Source organism: Emys orbicularis, chromosome 3, assembly GCF_028017835.1.
Source record: "Emys orbicularis isolate rEmyOrb1 chromosome 3, rEmyOrb1.hap1, whole genome shotgun sequence".
NCBI classification, from domain to species: Eukaryota; Metazoa; Chordata; order Testudines; family Emydidae; genus Emys; species Emys orbicularis.
In genome coordinates, this window is record NC_088685.1 from 111,255,560 (window position 1) to 111,278,670 (window position 23,111).

Consider the following 23,111-nt stretch of genomic DNA (forward strand, 5'->3'; position numbering starts at 1 on the left):
ATCTTTCACCTTTAGATCTTTAGTTTTGAATCTAGCCTGAGTCAGTAATAAAAATTATCATCTTCTGATGGTTCTTTAGTGACTAATGTGAAATAATATGTTGGTTTCAGGCCATTTTCTTGTGAACAGGTGACTACATGACAAGAAACACCATCAGAACTGACACCCTGTAACGGTGTGGTTTACCATTAAGGGCTGGAGGCCTGGGGCCAGCCAACCCTGAGTACTGAAGAAACTGTTCCAGCCCACCTGTGTTGTGTTAATAGCCTTGATGGACAGTTGATTCTCCCAATAAAGGGAAGGGGGAAGCTGTGCCAGAGACTGAAGAAAGCCTTCTGCAGGAAAGGCTTGGAGACCAGGGGAGTTGCATTGGCTAGGAGGACTGGGAGTAACCTTCTAGGTCAGGAGGAAGACCGTGACACCAGGGGAGTTTGGAAGTCAGAGCCTGAAGGCTGAGCACCAGCCAAGCAACATCTGTGAGTTGGTGATTTGAGATCCTGCTCTGGGAAGGAGTGCTGTGGACTCCCTACCAAGTGGTGAGTAGGAGGAGAGAGAGACACTCTGAACCAGACTTTGTAAAGTTCAGAGGGACTGAAACCTGGGTTGACAGAGAAACTAAGCAATGGACACCTCTACACTACCACTTGGTGGCAGCTGTAACCTGGCTGCTTCCTGTGATCCACAAACTGCAGTGGAGGTACACATATGGGAAATCCTTCCCAGGAGACCCAATTGGCAGCTGCTTTTGAGGCTCCTAATTGATCTTTTTACCCCATATAAGCCCCTGGGGTATGCGAGGAAGCATCCAGCCAACAACGCGGATCCCTAGCGAGCTGCCACAACTGACTCTGCTTCTCTGTTCCTCCTCTCCTGAATTCCCAGCATTGACTTGGGCTCTGACTTGAATTCTGACACTTGCTCTGGATCCAGAACCTTGACACAACTCTGACCTCTGGTACTGATCTTGGCCTGGAAATCTGACCTCAAGCTGCTCGATCCCTAAGTCCCACCTCAGAACCCTGACAGAGTTGTGGCCTAGAGGGCCAGTGTGTGCCTGAAGACTAAATAAATTGGACTCTAGAAAGGGAGTGTTTTAACTACAGATTGTGAGGCGGGAAACTGAAGCAGAGCAAGCCCAGGCCACGAGGGGGTGCATCGGTGGCAGTTACCCTGTTACAACGGGTGTAGTCAGCAGAATTGACAAGAGCACCTCCCACCAAGGAAGGTGACAGTGCAGTAGCAGAAAGCAAAATGGAAGAAGCTGTTTTGCTGAACAGCAGCAGTGGATGCAGGCAGTTCTGCAGAAGCAGCGGCAGAAATTGCAGTGGGTCACACAGTGGGCTTTGGGACCCAACAGTGCTGGCAGGAAGACCACTGCCACCTGCAAAGGAGTGATCTCTGTGTGTTTCCAGTGTGGCAGACCGGGGCACAGAAGATTTGAGTGCCCCAAGAAGCAATATGAGTACTTTAGTGAGGGATGAATAAGAAAGAAACAGAAGCATGAGAGGGCAGGGACCCATCTGCCCAAGTGTTTGATATGGAGAGGTGGGGCACATTAAAAGAGTTTGTACTTTGGATAATGGGGTGGAAGGGAAGGGAAAAGCCCAACAGACCAAGAGAGTGTCAAAGAGAGAGAGCTAAAGGGGGAAGCAGTCTGTGGTATGTTCACAGCAGTGTGTCAGCCCTGAAAAACAAGTGGAGCAGTGATAGCCACAGTGATAGCTAGAAATGGCCATGAGGAAATGTGATCAAAGCATAGAGATGCCCAGAGAGTGGCATGGTCGAATTAGTGTTTGGGAGACCACTGAGGCTAAAGCAAAAGTGGATGTTGTAGTCATGAGAGCAGCTCTTACGGCTGCCAAGATGTGCAGAGGGAATATAGAAAGCCTGATCTCTTTAGGGGAGAAGTATTGGCGGGAGCTAGCTGCTACGGAGGAGGTCAAGCAGCAGGCTCTGAGGCAGCAGGAAAAGTTAGACAAGGTGCATCAGGCAACTATAGAAGAGAGAGAACTCACTCATTATGTTGAGCAAACTGGATGGAGAGCTGGAGAGCTTGCAGTCTCAGAAGCAGACTGGCAAAGGAAGGAAGAACATAAGAACAGCCATACTGGATCAGATCAATGATCCATCTATCACAGTGTCCTGTCTTCCAACTTTGGCCAATGCCAGGTGCTTCAGAGGGAAACAGATAACAAAAGTTATCTATCCCCTGTCATCCACTCCCAGCTTCTGGCAGTCAGAGGCTTAGGGACACCCAGAGCGTGAGGTTGCATTCCTGACCATTTTGGCTAGTAGCCATTGATGGACCTATCCTCCATGAATTTATCTAATTCCACAGGTTGACTGTGCATTGTGTGAAGAAGTGCTTCCTTTTGTTTGTTTTAAACCTGCTGCCTAATAATTTCATTGGATGACCCCTGGTTCTTGTGTTATGAGAAGGACTAAACAACACTTCCTTACACACTTTCTCCACACCATTCATAATTTTATAAACGTCTATCATAGCCCCCCCTTAGTCATCTCCTTTCCAATCTGAAAAGTCCAAGTCTTTTAATCTCTCTTCATATGGAAGCTGTTTCCTACTCTTAATAATTTTTGGTGCCCTTCTCAGTATCTTTTCCAATTCTAATGTATCTTTTTTGAGATGGGACAACCAGAACTGAACACAGTATTAAAATTGTGGGCTTACCATGGATTTATATAGTAGCATTTGTGACAGACCCAGACCAGTGGGGTACAGGAGTCTGGTAGAGGGCAAATATATTGGTCACTGGATGAGTCGTTTTCTGTTCCCTGAGTGACCACAGCAGGGGCTGCACTAGAGTAATCAGGAACCTGCTAGAACCAGTTAAGGCAGGCAGGCTAATTAGGACACCTGGAGCCAATTAAGAAGAATCTGCTAGTATCAATTAAGGCAGGCTAATCAGGGCACCTGGGTTTTAAAAGGAGCTCACTTCAGTTTGTAGCACGAGAGTGTGAGGAGCTGGGAGCAAGAGGCGCAAGGAGCTGAGAGTGAGAGGGTGTGCTGCTGGAGGACTGAGGAGCACAAGCGTTATCAGACACCAGGAGGAAGGTCCTGTGGTGAGAATAAGGAAGGTGTTTGGAGGAGGCCATGGGGAAGTAGCCCAGGGAGTTGTAGCTGTCATGCAGGTGTTACAGGAGGCACTATAGACAGCTGCAGTCCACAGGGCCCTGGGCTGGAACCCGGAGTAGAGGGCGGGCCCGGGTTCCCCCAAAACCTCCCAATTGACCTGGACTGTGGGTTCTCCCAGAGGGGAAGGTTTCTGGGCTGTTCCCCAACCCACATGGTGAATCTCTGAGGCAAGAAAATCCTCCAATAAGCACAGGACCCACCAAGATAGAGGAGGAACTTTGTCACACATTGTAGTTTGTCTTATTATTGATCCCTTTCCCAATGGTTCCTAACATTCTGTTTGCTTTCATGACTGCTGCTGCACATTGAGTGGATGTTTTCAGAGAACGATCCACAATGTTTCCAAAATCTCTTTCTTGAGTGGTAACAGCTAATTTAGACCCCATCATTTTATATGTATAGCTGGGATTATGTTTTCCAATGTGCATTACTTTGCATTTATCAACATTGAATTTCATCTGCCCTTTTGTTGCCCAGTCACCCAGTTTTGTGAGATCCCTTGCGAGGTATGGCAGAAAGCTTGCATTGGGATTGGCAAGGCTCTGGGAGGAATCTTGGGAAGCAGGTGTGGGATCAGGAGACACTGGGAACCCAAACTGTGTTCCAGGGGGATGAAGTCAGAACCCAGATAACACATGCAAGGAGGTGGGGCACCCAAACAGTGAGCCTTGGGAAAAACAAAGGAAGTGTAGGTAGCTCAAGTTCCTTGTAAGTTCCTTGTGCATGGGATCTGGCCACCCCTGGGGGCGGGGACAGGGGAAGAGTATCCCCAAAGGTAGAACTTTCCCTGGGTGGGCAAGGTTCTAAGGGGGGTTGTAACAGAATGGCTTGCCCTAAAGGACTGGAGGCCTGGGGCCAGCCAGCCCTGATTTACTGAAGGACCTCTCAAGCCCACCTGCGCTGCATTAACTGCTTTGATGGGGCCTAATGGAAGACAGCTGATTCTCCTATAAAAGCCCCCACAAAGTAAAGGGGCTCAAGAAGCTGTGTCAGAGACTGCAGGGAATAAGGAAAAGCTTCTGCATGAAAGACCTGAGACAAGGGGAGTTGCCTCAGCTAGGAGGATTGGGAGTAGCCTGCAAAGGCAGGAGAGAGACCCTGTGACCAGGGGAGTTTGGAAGTCAGTGCCTGAAGGCTGAACTCCAGCCAGGTAAAGCCTGGGAGATTGTGAACTGAGATTCTTCTTTATGAAGGAGATTTGGGAACCCCTTACCAAGGGGGAGGAGAGAGAGAGAGAGATGCTGAACTGGGGTTGAGACCTGAAGGACCAGTTTGTACAGGATGATTAAATAAATTGGACCCAAGAAAGGGGAGTGTTTTAACTAACTCTGGATTGTGATCTGGAGTTTTTGAGGAGTCCAAGAAGAGAAAGTGAGGCAGGATGCCCAGGGAATGACTTCTGGCCATGAGGGGGTGCTCGGGTGGCAGTCACCCCTTACACACCCTTACTGAACATCTCAGAGGCACAAATGGACTGTTGGACTGAACCAACTTCTCACTCCTAAAGTGACTCAAGGTGATCATTTCAGGTCAGGATTGGGATTGGGTCAGATTGGTGAGGAAGGTTACATTACCACTTTACATTACCTGCCCTGAGTAAAGAAGATGTTAATACACAAGTCTGACAATTCAGCCAGTACCTTTTTTAAACTACCTAAAATTCATTTTAAAACACAATTTTGGGTGGGGGGGTGGGAAGCTAAGCAAGGTACCAATGAAAATACAGAAATTCCTCACTTAACGTTGTAGTTATATTCTTGAAAAATGTGACTTTAAGCAAAACGATGTTAAGTGAATCTAATTTCCCAATAAGAATTAATGTAAATGAGGGGGTTAGGTTCCAGGGAAATTTTTTTCACCAGACAAAAGACTATATATACACACACATACAGTATAAGTTTTAAACAAACAATTTAATACTGGTACACAGTGATGATTATTGTGAAGCTTGGTTGAGGTGGAGGAGTCAGAGGGTGGGATATTTCCCAAGGAATGCCTTACTGCTAAATGAACTAGCAATTGACTGAGCCCTCAAGGGTTAACTCTCACAACACTCTACAAGGCAGCAGGAAAGGAGAGAGGGCAGACAGACACACACACCCTGTGTGTGAGGAAAAAATGTGCATTTCCCCTTTAAGTAGCTGACCCCAGGCTTAAGTACACTGTCTTGTTAGTTAAATCAGCTTGCTGAGACCTGAGACGGCAGCTAGTAGAAGCTCCTGCTCTATGGAAGATGGGGTAAGCGGGGTGCAGGAGCAGGGGGGAGGGGGAGACACCCTGACATTAGCCCCCCTTGTTCCCCCTCCCCCCATACAGCAAGCAGGAGTCTCTGGGAGCAGCTCCAAGGCAGAGGGCAGGAGCAGCACATGGCAGTGGGGGGAGGGCAGGGCCGGCTCCAGGCACCAGCCGAGCAAGCTGGTGCTTGGGGTGGCAGATTGAACAAGGCGGCATTCCGCCCAATCCTAGGGTGGCACGGCTGCTTTTTTATTTTTTATTTTTGTTCTGCTCCGGCAGCCCTATAGGGGGCGGCGGCGCGGAGGACGGGAGCACCCTGCAGCAAGCCCAGTAGGGCAGCCCGTGTCCTTCCCTCCCCGCCGACCGGAGCGGAGCCCTCCTGGCAGGCAGCGCGTGGCGTGGCGGGAGGGGCCGCGTGGCAGCGCCCCGCTGTAGCCCTGGCCACCCCCCTTCTCTCTCTCTCTCCTGCCCGCTCCCTCCCCCTCTCCCCCGCTAGCTGGTCCCCCTGCACCCGTGCTTTGTCTTTCTGGCCGCCCCATGTTTTTTTTTTTTTTTTTTGCTTGGGGCGGCCAAAAAGCCAGAGCCGGCCCTGGGGGAGGGACAGCTGCTGCACAGGGAACTTAGGGGAGTGGGGAGCTGATGGGGGGGCTGCCGGTCCACCCTGGTTCCAACCACCCACCAGCTAGCTGCAACGGGCTGCTCTTCCTGCAAGTAGTGGACAAAACAGGCGACTGCCAAACGACGTTAGAAGGGAGCATTTCACAACTTTAAATGAGCATGTTCCCTAATTGATCAGCAACTTAACATCGAAACAACGTTAACCGGGATGACTTTAAGTGAGCAGTTCCTGTAGTGTTAAAGCAGTACTTACTGGTGGGAAGGCAGACTGTAAGCAAGCTTTCAACACTGGAGCATTTAATTTTTTTTAAAAAAGTCTATTACAGACTCCTTCTTAATGTATGTGATTTGCATAAAACCTTTTCTTCTGAATACCTGTAGCAGTATATAACTAAAAATGGAAAGTATAGTACATCCAGTCTAAATTTGCTGGGCTGACAGTACAGATGTGCCTATTCGTAATATGATTTTTTCAGTCTAAAATTTCACTAGGGTCATATGTACACACACGCGCCAAACCCCATGAGGGGGATGGGGAAATTTTTTTTAAAATATCCTTTAAAAAGGCATTAATAAATGTGCATTTTGAGCATATGTCTCAGTACAGCAAGCCAAGTTGCCCTTAGTTACATCTGTGCAACCCCACTCTCTTTGAATTATACCCTCAGTGACACCTGTGCAACCTCTTTGCCTTCAGTAGGTTTGCACAGATGTAACTGATTGAAACTTAGGGCATTTTTAACACTACAGTGGCAAGACTATGGCAAAGCAGCTGTGATGCTGTAGGCCATAGTGTAGACACTTCCTACACAGATGGAAGGGGTTTTTCCATTGATGTAATTAATCCATCTCTCTGAGAGGTGGTAGTGAGGTCAACGGAAGAATTTTTCCAGCAACCTAGCCACCAGGAGTTAGGTTGACCTAACTACAGCCCTAAGGGTGAGACATTTTTCACAGCCCTGAGTGACAGTTAGGTTGATCCAATTTTAAGTGTAGATCAGGCCTTAGGGGAGAACTCTAATGCACAAGATGGAATAAAACCTGTAGTTCACTCTCCCACAGAGAGCAGTGCCAGCTCTTCAGAGTTAGCAGAGATTACAAAAAGAGCAGAAAAAGCTTTTTATTTATTATTTATTATTATTATGCAAAAGGAATAGATCTGTTGAGTAAAATTGTGCCATTAATTTTTACAGAGCCATTTTTCAGGGTACACCACCCTTTAGGGTATGCTATTATTTTTGTGGCAAACTCTTTATTTTTTTAGGTTTACAATCTATCTGATCATTTTAATTCGCATTGGATCGAGAGCTGATAGACAAGTTCTCAGCCCAGAAGCTGGACGTTCCTACTAAAGTTTGACAAACTGTTTAGCTACTTATTATTTGTTTAAATGGCAACAGAGTGCTGTGAGCTGTACAAAACACAGTGATAGACATGGTCCCATTAGATTAAAACTAGAGTGAAAGAGAGAGAAGTGCAAAATGATACATTAATGTCCAGAGTAGTTGGCACTGCACTTTTTTAAGGTGTGAACCACAGTACTTCTAGCTGAGGTGGTAGGCTCAGCTGAAGTGTGTTTTAAAGAATGATTTGAATGAAGGTCAGGATGATTGCCTGTCTGACAAGGTGTGAGAGTGAGTCACAGCTGAGAGGGGCAGCATGGCAGAAAGTCCAAAAGTGGGAGAAGCATACAAAATGGAGCAATAAGGTGGTAGGGAGTGGCAGAGCAAGAGGGGGGAATAGGAAGAAGTGGGGACAGAGGTGCAGACAAGTGTGGAAAGCTGAGGGCCACAAGATTTAACTTGATATAGAAAGTGAGAGAGCGTCAATGCACTGATTCAAAGGGTATGTGTACATAGCAAAGAAAAACCTGGGGCTGGCCCATGCCTACCAACTACGGCTTGCGGGGCTCGGGCTGCAGGGCTGTTTCATTGTTGTGTTAACTTCTGGGCACGAGCTGGAGCCTTATCTCTGGGTCCCTCCCACTGCACAGGGTCCTAGAACCCAGGGTACAGCCTGAGCCCGGAAGTTTACAGAGTAATGAAACAGCTCCGTAGCCCGAACCCTGTGAGCCTGAGTTGGCTGGCATGGGTCAGCCATGGGTTTTTCCCTGCTGTGTAGACAGGCCCAAAGAGTGGAGTCAAAATGAGAGATGACTAAGGCACAGACGAGCTACAGAGCCATATGTCTCTGTGCAAAGGAAAAAATGAAGTTCCCCTGACCTTTTTCATTTGTGTACCTCAAAATTAAGGACCGACCTGGAGCAGTAGCCACTGGAATTGGGGGATAATGACATCTGCCATGTGACAGTTATTAACCTGATGTAATGCTAACCCATGTCTCTTAGCTAGGGTCCAGAACTAAAGATCAGTTTGTTCAACATTCCTGTGTGTCATACTGTTATTACCTGGTGTCAAAAGAAACATTAATCTCTGGCAAAATGGGGCAATTGCTTTCTCCCATGCTGCCCCTCACACTTGGGAGATGCTCCCATAAGCATCCACAAAACTTCCTCATGATCCACCTTCAAACCCCACCTTAAAACTTTACTTTGCTGTGAGGTCCACAAAAAGCTTGACAACAATTAGGCTGCTGGTGTGCTGACATCACAGCCTAGCGTGCTGACAAATATTGTCTCATTGCTTCCTTGGTCTCTCCCATCTGTCTCTATCCACCTGTTGTCTCACATTTTAGGCTTAGGTTGTAAGCTCTTTGGGGGCAGGGACTGTCTTTTTGTTTTATTTGTACAACATCTACCACAATGGGGTCCTGGTCCATGACTGGGGCTCCTAAGTGCTACAATAATACAAATAATCAACAATAATACATTGAAATCAGGTTTACGATGGATAATTAAGACTTGATGAACAGATCAGAAAGAACTGATAACCTGCACAGAATCAAGGGGGTTTTGGAGGTTAACATATTTACTGACCCCTGGTTCCTACATAGATTGAGCCTGGGCTGGAGTTGTTTACACAGCTTCGGCTACACCACATTAACCCAGGCATATAAAGCTGGATACCAGAACTGCATCTAAAGGGTTTCACATACAGACCCCAAACCTCCAAGTGAACATTCCAGAGTTGGTTTGCTGCCAACTCCTGTCAGTGCACTCTGAAGGTTTTGCACAGTTAATAGACCTTAAGATAGTAGTGGGTGCAACTATAATAGACCACATGTAAAACATACATGCATTCCCTTGGTGCTGATTTATATTGTTTAAAGGGATGGGGGCGGAACAAGCTGTTAAAAGATGAAGAAATTGAAAGCTCCCCTAACTGCTATATTATCCACCTGACATTCTCTAAATGCCAGTCATTAATTACTAGTGTATTGAAAATCAGAACACTTATCCAATCCAGATTATGTTACATCTGTGAGCCAGAGAAATTTCCACTGTCTTAGTCTTTACCATCTATATTATATATATATATATATATATATATATATATATATATATATATATATATATATATATATATATATATTTACAGTTGTTAAAGAAGAGCAGGTCTACAAAAGGCTGTTCTGTTTTATCTCATTAAGGCCTGTTATCCCCACAAAGATATTTTTAGCTTCTCTGTATCTCCCACCATAATACTGGTTAACATTTTAAGGCGTTCACAAAATTAAATTATTAAATTCCAAATTCAGCCCTCAATCTGCAGCTTCCACCGAGGTCAACAAATGAGGGCTGCACATGCACATCTGCTGGCAGAATTTGGCCATAAGCAACAACATTCTTGTCTTATTCCTGAGACAGTATTAAGAAAGGATTGAAACTGGTTTATGATTTAGACTGCTCCTGCAATCCTGACGCCTGTATGTAGACCTCTCCTTCAACTCAGTGGGAGATTGGTGTACAGATCCACGGCAGGTCTGCAATGCAATGTATGCTGCTGGAGTCACCAATAGGATCACTTCTGCCTGACCTGTATGTTCAAAAATGAAAGTTTTAATCCAAAACTTTATTTTGAGATGGATTTGCTCCTCATTTCTGTACATTTTCATACCTGCTAACATTTTGAAATCTATACATCAAGTTATGTATAGCTTGGGGATAGGGGGAGGACACTTTTTCACTCTGCTGATATTAATTGGATGAGGAGATCATTTTAGAAGGTGCAGTGCAGGAAAACTAGAAGGTGGAATGATAAAATAAAGACTGTCCCTTCTAAACATGGACAGGTGCTATATAGGCATTGTTAGAACACTAGCCTTGGTGCCTTTTATCTGAGGATATCAATTAATTTTACCAAGATTAACAAGTTAAGACTCACGACACCTCTGTAAGAAAGGTAATTATCCCTAATTTTACCCCTAATTTTGGATCCCCAAATTGAGAAACATTAGGTCTGTTTCAGAGGTTCTAAACACTTGCAGCTTCCATTGATTCACTTGGAGTTGTGGGTGCTCTGTGCCTCTAACAACCAGAGTCTGAAGTTGGGCGTCCGAAAATAGTGGACACATTTGACCTAAGTCAGAGGTGGGCAAACTACGGCCCGCGGGCCACAGCCAGCCCGCAGGACCCTCCTGCCCGGCCCCTGAGCTCCTGCCCAGGGAGGCTAGCACCCAGCCCCGCAGCCTCAGCTCGCTCCACCGCTGGCGCAATGTTCTGGGCAGCGGGGCTGCGAGCTCCTGGGGCAATGCAGCTGCAGAGCCAGGGCCTGCGCTGTGCGGTGGCATGGCTGGCTCCAGCCAGGCAGCACGGCGGCCTGTCCTGCTGCTCTGGGCAGCACGGCTGTAGCGCCGCCAGCCACCAGTGCTCCAGGCAGCACGGTAAGGGGGCACGGAGCAGGGGGGTTGGATAGAGGGCAGGGGAGTTCAGGGTGGTGGTCAGGGGGTGGGGGTGTGGATAGGGGTCAGAGGGCAGGGAACAGGGGGGTTGAATGGGGGCAGGAGTCACCAGGGGGCAGTCAGGAAGGAGAGGAGGGATTGGATGGGGTGGCGGGGGGCAGTCAGAGGCAGGGGATCCGGGGGCAGACAGGGGAGTTAGATGGGGCAGGAGTCTCGGGGGGGCTGTCAGGGGGCAAGAAGCAAGGGGGGGGGTCGGATAGGGGGTGGGGCCAGGCCATGCCTGGCTGTTTGGGGAGGTACAGCCTCCGCTAACCAGCCCTCCATACAATTTTGGAAACCCAATGCAGCCCTCAGATCAAAAAGTTTTCCCGCCCCTGACCTAAGTGATGTGGCAAAGATCATATAGCAATTGTGGAGCAGACCTGGGAGTACAACCCAGTTCCCCTAGTTCCAGGTCCTGTCCCTTAATCACAAAATGATCCTACACTGCAACCCTCAGACAAAACAAAAATGTATGTTCTGCTCACTTTTTCCTACACTGCCCTCCGCGCTCAAGCATTAAAAAGGCCAATTTAAGTAATAGGGTTTAAATTTGATCGGCTTTATATGCTCATGGTTTTGTCTTTTTCCATGCCTATAAAGAGATTACCTCTGAATTTTGTTTTTCTTGTGAGAAGTCTTTGCTATTAAGTTTCCTGTTGTAGAACAAGTGTTGAAATGCAGTGAGAATCATTTGTATCACCTGGTTTTCTCCTGTTGCGTTTTTTTTTTTTCTTAGCATACAACAGTTTTGCCCTTTATATTAATCGAGATGAGAACAACACATCATCAGTTTCCCAGCAGGAGCTGTGGACTGGCTGCAGTATGCACCTTCTCTGTTGGCTATATATTATGGTAAGGACTGTACATGCTGTGTTTTCATATTGTATTGGGGGTTTGTACTGCTAAATTTGGGCACATATTTCATTATGGATATAATCACTAACAGATTCACACTGCATGCCTCGTTTGGTCCAAGACCTGGGCTTTGTCTGGCTTCCCCAGAGTCTGATATTTTTAGAAAGTATATGCCAAACCTCACACAACAGGAATTTGTTGAACAATCCCATGTAAGCAGTGATCTTTCCAAAGCTACATTTTTCAACCTTTTTTCAAGCTAAATGTTTTTCTTGGACCCTGATTTTATTGCTTAGGGTTTTTTGTTCTATCAAACAAAAATTGAGAATAGGCAAATGATTTCCTTCAACAGCGTTTTAAGCCCCTTCAGAAAAGATAACGTTTTTTTTCCTTTTTTTTTTTAAGTTCACTAATTCTTGTGTTAGAATCAATTACAGAAATCCAAACATTCTGTAATTTATTTCAAATGCAAATATTTGGGGAAATGTCTAAGTAAAGAAAGCATTAGCAACACTAAACCATTTGGTCTTTGGGGAGTTTTCCAATTAAAAAAATCTGACTTATCTGACAAAGCAACTTTACCCATTGGACTTTTTTTTTTTTTTTTTAAACCCTGCAATTATTTAGTCATTCTGGCTCTCCCTCCACCCCCCTGATCCTTGTTTGGTTAAAAAGTCTGTCTGTCCCCCACTCACCCTTCACATACGTGTGCGCACACACACACACACACACACACACACACTCTCTCTCTCCCCCTCCCCTCAAGGCCCTTTATGATCCCATTTACCTCTTCTCCTACTCCTTTCCTCTGAGGCTTTACATCACAACAGCCTTCCCATAGGCTAAGAGAACTGGGGATACAGCTCCTTCCAGAACTCAGGAATATTACCTTTTCCACCAGCCAAAGGGGGCCACTAGTTAGAAAGCAACATAGGGTCTGAAGAGTGCTACCTCTTCAATGCTCCCTGATCTTATATGGGCCAAGGAAAAAGGGGACATTATACCCAGGTATAGGTACCACACACACACACACACAGATCATGTAATAACCAAAATCGAGGAGATCAGAGTCAAATTCTGTGGCCGGATTTCAAAAGGATCAGGATAATATTATTTGTAATTGTGCTTGGTAAGATAAAGATTAAAAAAATCTCATGCATCAGGACATAAACTGATTGCTCTAAAGAAAAGGAAGGATTCTTTTTTTCACCTGAATGCAAAAATGCACAACTAGCTAGGTGTGTTGTAGGTATTTTTTCACTTTCCTCTGTACAATACACAACAGCAGGATACCAGACTTAATAAATCAATGGGCTTATTTAGTACGGCAACTTGTCTTTTTTCCCAAAATGGTCCCTTCGGGTCTCCGAGTCTATGAATCTGTGAAAATCATGAGATGAGGCCCATGGAAAATTATTCCACAGGAATGGAAAAGTTGAAGCAGTCCACTTGTGTAAGTGGAAATAAATTCAACTAGTGTCTGAAGAGCTTTTTAAGGCAGTGTTACAAAATCAGTATGAAAAGATTGTTTTACATGTGTTTATTTTTTTTCTCAAGCGAGTTGCAAACATAAATTGACACTGACACAAGGTGATAGGTGATACAGTATCTTGCAGCTTCTACACAGTCACATCCTCCATATCAGTTATTTTCATTACATTTATACTTGTAAAGACTCTGATGGCAATTGTTATTGCACAGCATACACCTCTCATTCCAAGCACTAGGTCATTTATTTCTTAAAACAACTAAGAACCCTGTATAGGGCTTGCTCCTGCCCAGCACAGGTATCTGCATCCTGCATCTAGAAGCACAAGGTAAAAGGAGATGAACAGGACAGGGAATACATGGGAAACTGATTCTGCATTAAGAGATATACACTGCTACCCATCCACTTTGTTACTCCTGCCTACATATTTCAGTGCTATCATAATAATACTGAGCCCTGCTATGGTGTTTTTCATTCATAGATCTTAAAATGCTTTACAGAAACCAGTATCATAATTCCCATTTTACAGCTGAGGGAAACTGAGGCACGGGAAGGGAAGTGACTTGCCCAAGGTCATGCAGCAAAGCAGTGGTACAGGTGGGACTTGAACCCAGCTTGCTTGCATTCCAGTTTTTTGCCCTGTCCATTATACCACACTGTTGCCTTTTTCCCAATGAGCTCCCTTCAGCATTGTTGATCGTTTAGGTGTGATTCATAGCTGTGTAGGACTGGAAGGGACCTTGAGTGGGCATCTAGTCCAGTCTCCTGCCCTGAGGCAGGACCAAGTATAACTAGACAATCCCTGAAAAGCATTTGTCTAACACGTTCTTTAAAACCTCCTGCGATAGGGATTCTACAACCTCCCTTGGAAGCCTATTCCAGTACTTAACTATCCTTATAGTTAGAAACGTTTCCTGATATCCAGCCTCAATCTCCCTTGCTGCAGACTGAGCTGATTATTTCTTGTCCTACCTTTAGTGGACATGGAGAACAATTGATCACTCCCCTCTTTATAGCAGCCCTTAACATATTTCAAGGCTGTTATCAAATCTCACTTCAGTTTTCCTGTCTCAAGACTAAATGTGCCCAGGTGTTGGTTTTTTTAACCTTTCCTCATAGGTCAAGTTTTCTAAATCTTTTATCATTTTGTTGCTCTCATCTGCACTCTCTCAAATTTGTCTACATCGTTCCTAAAATCTGATGCCCAGAACTGGACATAGCACTTCAGCTGAGACCTCACCAGTGCCAAATAGACCAGGACAAGTACCTGCCATGTCTTACATAGGACACGCCTGTTAATAAATACCAGCATATTAGCCTTTTTTTTTTTTTAACTGTGTCACGTTGGCGGCTCATATTCCACCTGTGATCTACTATAATCCCCACATCCTCTTCAGCAGTACTACTGCCTTGCCAGTTATTCCCCCTTTTGTACTTGTGCATTTTTTTTCCTTCCTAAGTATAGTACTTTACATTTGTCTTTATTGACTTTTGGCATGTTGATTTCTGACCAAATTCTCTCCTTTGTCAAGGTCATTTTGAATTCTAATCCTGTCCTCCAAAGTGCTTGCCATCCCTCCCAGCTTGGGGTCATCTGTAAGTTTTATAAGCATACTCTCCACTCCAGTATTGATTTTCCTACAGACTGTACTAAGAGTGGATAGGGCTGCTCTCAGCTAACTCCATTTCTTCCTTGCTGAGAATTCCCAAAAGGGAGTTGGGGCAATTGCTTCTCCTCTCTAAGGTCACGCATGTGGGGTTCTGCAGGATTGCATTTTGTTTCCTCTCATGTTCATGGCCTATAAAGGTCAGTGGGAGGATTAGTGAGGCAGCATGGTTTGTCGTGTGTCAGCCAGAGTTCTAGATCTCTGAATCTCCCCAGACAGTTCAATGCTATTGAAGGTTCTATCCAGTGTGTAGCTGAGACTGGAATATAGATCAAGGTTCGTTGGGTTCAAGCCAAACAGAACTGAAGTGATGATGGTAGGCTCACGCTGGAAGGAGCAACCAGAAAATATGAGAAGGATTGTATTTGCCCCTTTAAGCAAGGGTGTGCCCACGTTTCCTAACGAGAATTTACCAACTTGAGGTAGTGCTGGATTCCCCACCTGTTAGTAAGTGACCATATACAAACACTAACGAGGAAGTCTTTTATTCAACTGTCTTGCCAGGAGGTTGTATTGATTTCATTTGGAGATGGGCTTTGGGATCCAACTACTGATCCATGCCTTTGTCACCTCAAGCTTATTGCATTCTATCTGAGGCTGCACCTGGAAAATAAAACTAGAGCAGAATGCAACAGCCTGCTCATTAAGCAGTATATCTTGCTGGGAGCACACACCACCATTGCCCCAGGACCTGGTTGGACTCCCTATTAGAACTTAAGGGGTTGTTTTTGACTTATAAAGCTCATGGCCTGCCTGCTTGAGAGACTGCCTCTCTCCCTGTGCCATCCTGCCATATTTGAGATCAGGAGAGGCAGATGTGGTGGAAACTGGTGCCAGGGTGGTTTGTCCTCAGGTTTTAAATGTACTCTCTGCGTGGGTCTGACCTAGTCCAGATCTTTTGACCTTCTGGACACACTGCAATGATCATCGCTGGAGCCAGCTGTTTGGGGAGAAGGGGGCACGTTAGGAATAGTGTTTAGGTTTGACTTTATTTGGGATTAGTTATTTTCTGGTTTTAGGGTAAGGGGAAGCAGGTGTTTTTATTTGTCATATGTCTTTTATTTATGGAAAGGTACTAGGGTACTGAAAGAAGTGCTTTTTCCTTCTATAGTGTATTAAAAAAAAAAAAAGTAGCAACAGAGAGGAGCAGAGCCAAGTTGTATGCAGGAGATTACATTAAAGCCAGGGCCGGCTCCAGGCACCAGCTTAACAAGCAGGTGCTTGGGGCGGCCAAGGGAGAGGGGCAGCACCTGCGGCAATTCAGGGGCGGCAGGTCCCTCACTCCCTCTAGGAGCAAAGGACCTGCCGCTTAACTGCCACCACTGATCATGGCGCTTTTTTTTTTTTTTTTTTTTTGCTTGGGGCGGCAGAAATGCTGGAGCCAGCCCTGATTAAAGCCCATTTCTCTCACCCCTTTATTTTCTCTTTCACCCTGCATTCATGAAAGGATTAGAGCAGGCACACAAACTGCAGAGAGTCACACTCTCTCTGTGGAAGGACAAGTCTTAGCTTTTAATTAACTTTTCTCATGGCCATGTATAGCAGTCTCTCAGATTTGCACCAGGGGACAATAGTCTAACACTGCATACTGCCCACCTGACATGGACTTTCAGGAACAAGGCCTTGGTATAATGTGAAAAGCCAGTTTGCTTTATTGATAATGGGACCACGCTATTTTCATTAGTGCTAGAAAACTGTTCTGAGCATGCCCCAACTACCCAAAAACAAACAAACAAACCCCCACAGGCACTGGGTCTATGTATTTGATTGTCACAGCAGATAAAAATCGCAAGATATTGTTTTGCTCATTGTAGCAATCATGGTCTCATGGCAACTACTGTCTGAGCCATATGTGGCCATAGAAGAAATGAAGCCAAAGGGGTATAGTTAAAAGATCTTTGTGTTCCTTCTGCTGCTGAGATATACTAGATGCCAAAGAGCCACTCCCAAGGATGTGACTGTGCTTTAGTCATGCTGGAGTAGGTATCTGGGAGTAAAGCGCTTGATCAATATTCTTGTTCCTACATTCACTACAGTGGGAGTTGCCCCTACCTGTGCCAGGGCTGAACTTGGGTTCATTTTTTCCCCACTACTTAATAAAACAATTCAGGCAGGGCAGGTCCAATCAAACTTGTTTAGAAAAATGTGGATTTTCTTACAGCTGGCTTTTGGGAGGTCTGTTAATTTGATAAGGGGAGGAAGGGAAGTTTGCATAGTGTGATGATTGTATGCATTTTTTTAAAAAGTAAGTTCCTAGACATTTGGTAGTGTGATAATAAATCAAGACAAATAGTGCAAAAGAAAAAATTAAATTTACATTCACTTATCCTAGGCATCCCATGTGTCCATGTGTTCTCATGCCTCTCACACCTCCCATAGTAGTGATCTCCATCTTCAGTGAGCTGGCCATTTAATACTTCACTACAGCCTACCTTTATTTTTGAATCCCATGTAGACTGAAGTTCACACTACTTTCTTCCAAAATGAAGAGGGAAGAAGAAATCAGTATGGATCAAATTTGCAAAAAAATACATTCCTGGCTAAAAATCTCTAGCAACTGTCAGTCTATTTACCCTGCATCATAGAACTCAGAAATAGACTAGACCTACTATGGGTCATTGAGTTCATGCCCCTGAAAGTGCAGGGTTGTTCCCTACACTATAATCTTGAGTGATTCATTCATTCCAGTTTCGAATGACTCAGCTGATACAACTCCCTCACCTCCTCTGGGAGACATTCCACAGTCTGCAATGTTGTTGTCGTTGTGTTAGTCCCAGGATATTAGAGAAACAAGCAGGGCTGGGGTGAGGAAATATCTTTTATTGGACCAACTTCTGTTGGTTACACTGAGCTCTTTTTTAGGTAACATGTAAAACAACCAGGGTCACATCATTCAATATGTCAAGAATTTTTTTCAGGTCAATATGTACAGAATGTCACACACTACATGCTTGGGCTTAGTTGGTTTACCTCAGTTAGAACTAGAAGTAACAGAGGTAGAGTTTTCCAATGCATCTTCCACTTCCTCAAGCAAGCTTGTTTTTTAATGCAAATGGTAGAAGAATGGCAGTGAGGAAGACTCAGTATTTTGGCAGGAAGGAGCTAAAGGATCAACTGCAATAGTAGCAGTTTTAAAAAAAGGTAAACTTCAGTGTTTTGAACCCCAGAACAGAGCTGCTCCCCCTCCAAAAACGTTTATTTGAAAAAAAGCTACATTTTTCTAGTTTTTTTCCTGTTTTCAAACCAGCTATCGAGCAGGTTGAAAAATTTCAAATGTTTCATTGAAGTAATGACAAATATTTTGTAAGAAATTCCTTGAGAAATGTCTTTTCAACCAGCTGAACTCAGTAATAATGACAGGATGTTATTTGGGACCTATGGAATATTCATTTTAAAAAAAAGAAAACTGTGTAGTAAGAACGATACCCGTGCTGTCACAGAATCCCAGGGAGAGTAGAGGTTCTAACCCTCTGGACTTTTACAGATAAAAATATTAAACATTGCATACGTCAATATAAACCATTTAATGAAAGTTGCACCGATGGATGTATTTTAAAACTAAATTGACTTTGTGTACTGCAAAGTTAGCTGGTCCAGTTTTAGTTTAATCCCCCCACACCACACACACTATATTTATCTCTCAACTAGCAACTTTTTTAACCTGTACAATAGTAGGGTCTTAAATTGGCTGTGGCTTTGCAATCCAAAGTGTGTCTTAATGCATGTTCCCCTGTGCTTATCTAATAATGAGGTTGAACAAGAATAATGATTGCTAGAATTGCCGTGTTGAAGGTATTCATTAAAGTTAATAATCAGTAGTCTTGTATCGAAGACTTATGCCCACAGTTGATCAGCCCTTTATTGTGCAGTGTTGAGTTAGTGAGTTCATTCCTACTTGAATACAAACTAACAAAGGACATCAGGTAATGTTTCCATGGTAGCAGTCCTACTTTTGCTACTCACATTTGTAATATAGACAATGCAGCAATACTCACTGTGTCACTGCTCAGTGGAAAGAAGTACAATGTTAGTAATTCCAGCATAGTAAACTGGGTTCTGTGGTTGATTTTCAGTGAGGTCAGGATGGCTAGTCAGGTGTGCTTTTGAATTTTGTTTCTTAAACAGCCCTTGTTTTACCTTGTTCTTGTCATATTAGTTCCTGTTAGTGACCTGGTCATGTTGCTCTAGGGACAGTCACATAAAGCTGGATCCACAAAAGGACGTAGGCATTGCAATGCTGAGTGTTGCAACACCTACCTGCTAGGCGCCCTGCCACCTGGTAGACTCCTCAGCCCTGAGTTATGTTAGGCTCCCCATACAAAGCATGGGGAGAGCTAAGCATCTAAGAAGGGAATTCCCGTAGGCATGCTGTGAGTGCACCAATGAGATCAAGCCCCACTGGTGTGATGGGCAAGAGAGTGCCTAATTGAAGAAGACTGCCAGAGCTCAGGGGTGAGTTAGAGCTCCAAGCAATTTGTTAGCCATGGGGCAGCATCAAGATTTAGGCAGCTTTGCGTATACCTACTGGGGAAAATTTAGGCCTCTACAAGATTAGATGGTAGCTAAGTGGTGGTTTTCAGAACTTCCGTGGCAGCTAAATGGTGAGCACCTTAAATACCTTTGTGGATCTAGCCCATAACAGCTAAACTGGAAGCATAACTTGCAATCCATCATGATGTGTGTTAAATAACTAAAGGGTATACCATTTTGGCCAGCAAAGAGTAAAACTTATAGAACGTAAGCCAGGATGCTGCATTCAACGAGCCATAGATGACATTCAAGAATTCTTTACTGACTCAGTTGGGTTTAGACAATATTTTTGGTGTCCAAAATAAATTCATTCTAATAAATGTCACTTCCACTTGATTCATGAACCAATCATTCAAGTGCACAGCAGTAGATCAAAGACCCCTTTGAGTATTCCTCCGATAGAGGTGCTGTAAACTGGTGTGCAGTTTCACCAGTCAAGGAAGGGAAATAAAGCTCCAAGCATAGGTTTTTTTAAGGCTTTTTCCTCAAGGTTTGTTTTACAGTCCACCTAATATCACAAAACAAAAGTGAAAAAAAAATACTGAGCAGTAATTCCCATGAGGTTTCCCTGCTTTGAGTCAGCCAAGAGGGGAGAGGACATACCATTCCCCTTCCTTTACCCCCAGCAGCCATGTGACAAGCTAAGACCTATTAGTCATTTACAGTCTTTGGCACTTTTACCTTTTCACAAGATCTGTAGAATACAAGCTATCCACAAGTATGGAGGGACTTTTTCATACGTGGACTCTTTCAGAGAGGCGGGAGGGGGGCAAGGGTAAGCAGCCAGTCACAGTCATCTCACAGATTAGCCTACTGCCAACATTTTAATTCCTACATGAAGTTTCTAGTAATTTGGGATTTGACTGTATAATAAAGCTTCTGTAACAAGCAGCTGAAGGAGGATATGGTAACCATGTACAGGGCCAAGGTAAGGGAGAGCACTTGGGATGGAAGGAGCTCAGATTTTTTTTTTTTTTTTTTTTTAAGGCCAGAGAGGTCCATTGTGATCATCTAGTATGGCCAGCTGCATAACACAGGCCATGGAATTTCACCCAGTGATTTTAAAGTTGAGAGTTTTCACAATTTCTTCAAGAGATTTCCCAGAACTTCAACCTATGAGCCCTCCCATGCACAGTCAGCACACTACCACTACTCTACCAAGCCACCAGAGGGCATTTCCATAATCCTTCCTCAATGTGACAAAGACATTGATGAGAGTGCTGCAGTCTGCAGCTGAAAGAACGGGATATGGAGCACTCTTGGTTGCTGCTGCCTGAATCTCCAGAGGCAGCTGGGGAACCAACTACGTCATTGTAGTTGTGAGCATGCATAACAAGAGAGGAAGATTTGAGGGACCTGACCAATAGTAATTTTCAGAGTTGCAGAAGCTAATTGCACCTCCATTCCCTTTCTGGTGTCTAAGGGCACGTCTTCACTACCCGCCGAATCGGCGGGTAGCAATCGATCTATTGGGGATCGACTTATCGCGTCTAGTGAAGACGCGATAAAATCGATCCCCGATGGCTCTTCCGTCGACTCCGGAAATCCACCGCAGCAAGAGGTGGAAGCGGAGTCGACGACGGCGCGGCAGCGGTCGACTCGCCGCCGTCCTCACAGCCAGGTAAGTCGACCTAAAATACGCCACTTCAGCTACGCTATTCACGTAGCTGAAGTTGCGTATCTTAGGTCGACCCCCCCCCCCCATAGTGTAGACCTAGCCTAAGTGAACCCTATCAGGGGTTAAGCCTCATGCCCTTATTAGTCTGGGGTGGAATGTTGCAGTTCTCCTACTCTTAGACTGGGATCTGGGTACAATACCCCACCTATGCCAACCACTTATTACCATGCAGGTCCAATAGGACACCGGCATCTCTTTCCCTCAGGAGCCCATGACCAGAGATGTAGTGCCCAAAAGCCTTTCTAAAACAAGTAGGTTTATTAACAAGTGGAACAGAGCAATAGAGAAAAGGATTCCACAACAAACAGCCGTATCATTCCAGGCTGACCCAGGGCACCCCCTTGCAGGCAGGTATGGTGTTGTGAGTGAGCTCTTACCCAGGATATCAACAAGTCCTGACAGACTGTTCAATGCTAAAGAACACCTCCTTGTGGAGGTTCTCATTTATTGACAGAAAAGCCTACACAAAAAACAAACTTTCACCTGCCACATCTCAGCTGGGTAACCCAGTCATTCTTAGTCCATCTGTCCCCAACCTGAGTCTGGTGGTCTTCTCTACCTAGGCTGTTTTACAGGGGTTCTCTCCATTCCAGTCTTTGCCCTTGAAGTTAGGCAACTTGCCCCTACTGGAGAAGGATCCCTAACTTCAGAGCAGAATCTGGGGAGATCCATCTTCTGCAACTCTTCTCCAGGGACAGCAGGTGATCCTTGCCAGACTGGGCTTCAAGAGAGTATCTGGGAGACCCCCTGGCTGAGATCAGACCCTCTGTTGGATGCCTGCCAATTATAGCCCTGGGTCTGTGAGGATCCTCTCTCTAGGAGCACCTCTTATACAGTCCCCATTTTGATGGGTTTCCTGGAGAGTTCACCCTCTAGGCTCCCTGATCAGCACTCGTACAAGGGCCTCTCTGCCCAGGAGTTTCTCCCCCTAACTGAGTTTGGGTAACCTTTATTATTTACTAATCAGCCACCTGGGGCAGGCAGCTACCCCCAAGGAGGCCTTCATAAGGCAGTGACATGCAGGGTGGGCTCTAACTCCCCAGAAAGGGCAGGTGCCCCATGACAAGCCTACGTGAACGTTTAGTCTCATCTAAACTTATGCTTCCCCAGGGCCGGCTCCAGGCACCAGGCAACCAAGCTGGTGCTTGGGGCGGCACCTGGAGGGGGGCGGCGCGGCGCTCGGGCCGCCGGGGACAGCGGGGCCACAGCCGGGCTCGCCGCCCTCCCCCCGGCGCTCTGGCCGCCCTCCCCCTGCGCCCTCCCCCCGGCCGCCGGGGGGAGAGCGGAGCCCCAGCCGGGGCTCGCCGCCCTCTCGCCGCCCTGCCCCCGGCGCTCTGGCCGCCGGGGGGGGAGGGGGAGAGCCGAGCCCCCGCCGGGGCTCGCCGCCCTCCTCCCAGGGCTCCGGCCGCCCTCCCCTCCGGCGCCCTCCCCCCGGCCGCCGGGGGGAGAGCGGAGCCCCCGCCGGGGCTCGCCGCCCCCCCCCCCCGCCTCCGGCCGCCCCCCCCCCGCGGGGGGGGGGCGGCGGAGGCTTTTTTGCCTGGGGCGGCAAAAAAGCCAGAGTCGGCCCTGTGCTTCCCTAGAAGTGAAGTTAGATGGGCTTCCCTCTTGAGTTACAGGAACAGAAAAGAACTAATGTACATTCTTTTAGGAAGCCAAAAGACTGTTGGGATCCTGCCTAATCTCCAATTGCTTTCCACTGTGTGACTCCCACTACCACCAGTTTGTTCTCTCCCCTTTCAGGAAGGCTCCCTTTTCTCAGAGCCCCACAGTCCTTGTGTGCGTCTGAGCTCAGTTACCATATCACCCTAACTTTTGTCAGCCAGCCCACCCAGCCACTTAAGGAATGCTCCCATGATGGATGCTCCATTCTTTGGCAGTTAGACCATTCACCCTTAATGACTTGCAATCACTTGTCTTGTGACTGTGGGGGAATATGCTAAAACGGTCTGTTCCCTTCTGACATTACAACCCACCATCTTAGAAATACAATACAACAAGCCATATTTTACAGATCAACATTCATCACCAAGCACCTTCACATTT

The 23,111-nt window shown here is 45.9% G+C and overlaps 1 protein-coding gene across 2 annotated transcripts in view; it reads left to right on the plus strand.

Annotated features, from left to right (window-relative positions):
* AIG1 (androgen induced 1) overlaps nt 1-23,111 on the plus strand; it is a 193,019-nt gene that overhangs the window by 164,775 nt on the left and 5,133 nt on the right. Inside the window, exon 4 of one of the 2 annotated variants that reach the window (XM_065400696.1) lies at nt 11,586-11,701. The exons of the other annotated variant lie outside the window; for it this stretch is intronic. Within the exon in view, the coding sequence (XP_065256768.1) occupies nt 11,586-11,701 (116 nt within the window). The remainder of the gene's footprint in view (nt 1-11,585; nt 11,702-23,111) is intronic. 2 annotated transcript variants of the gene reach the window in all.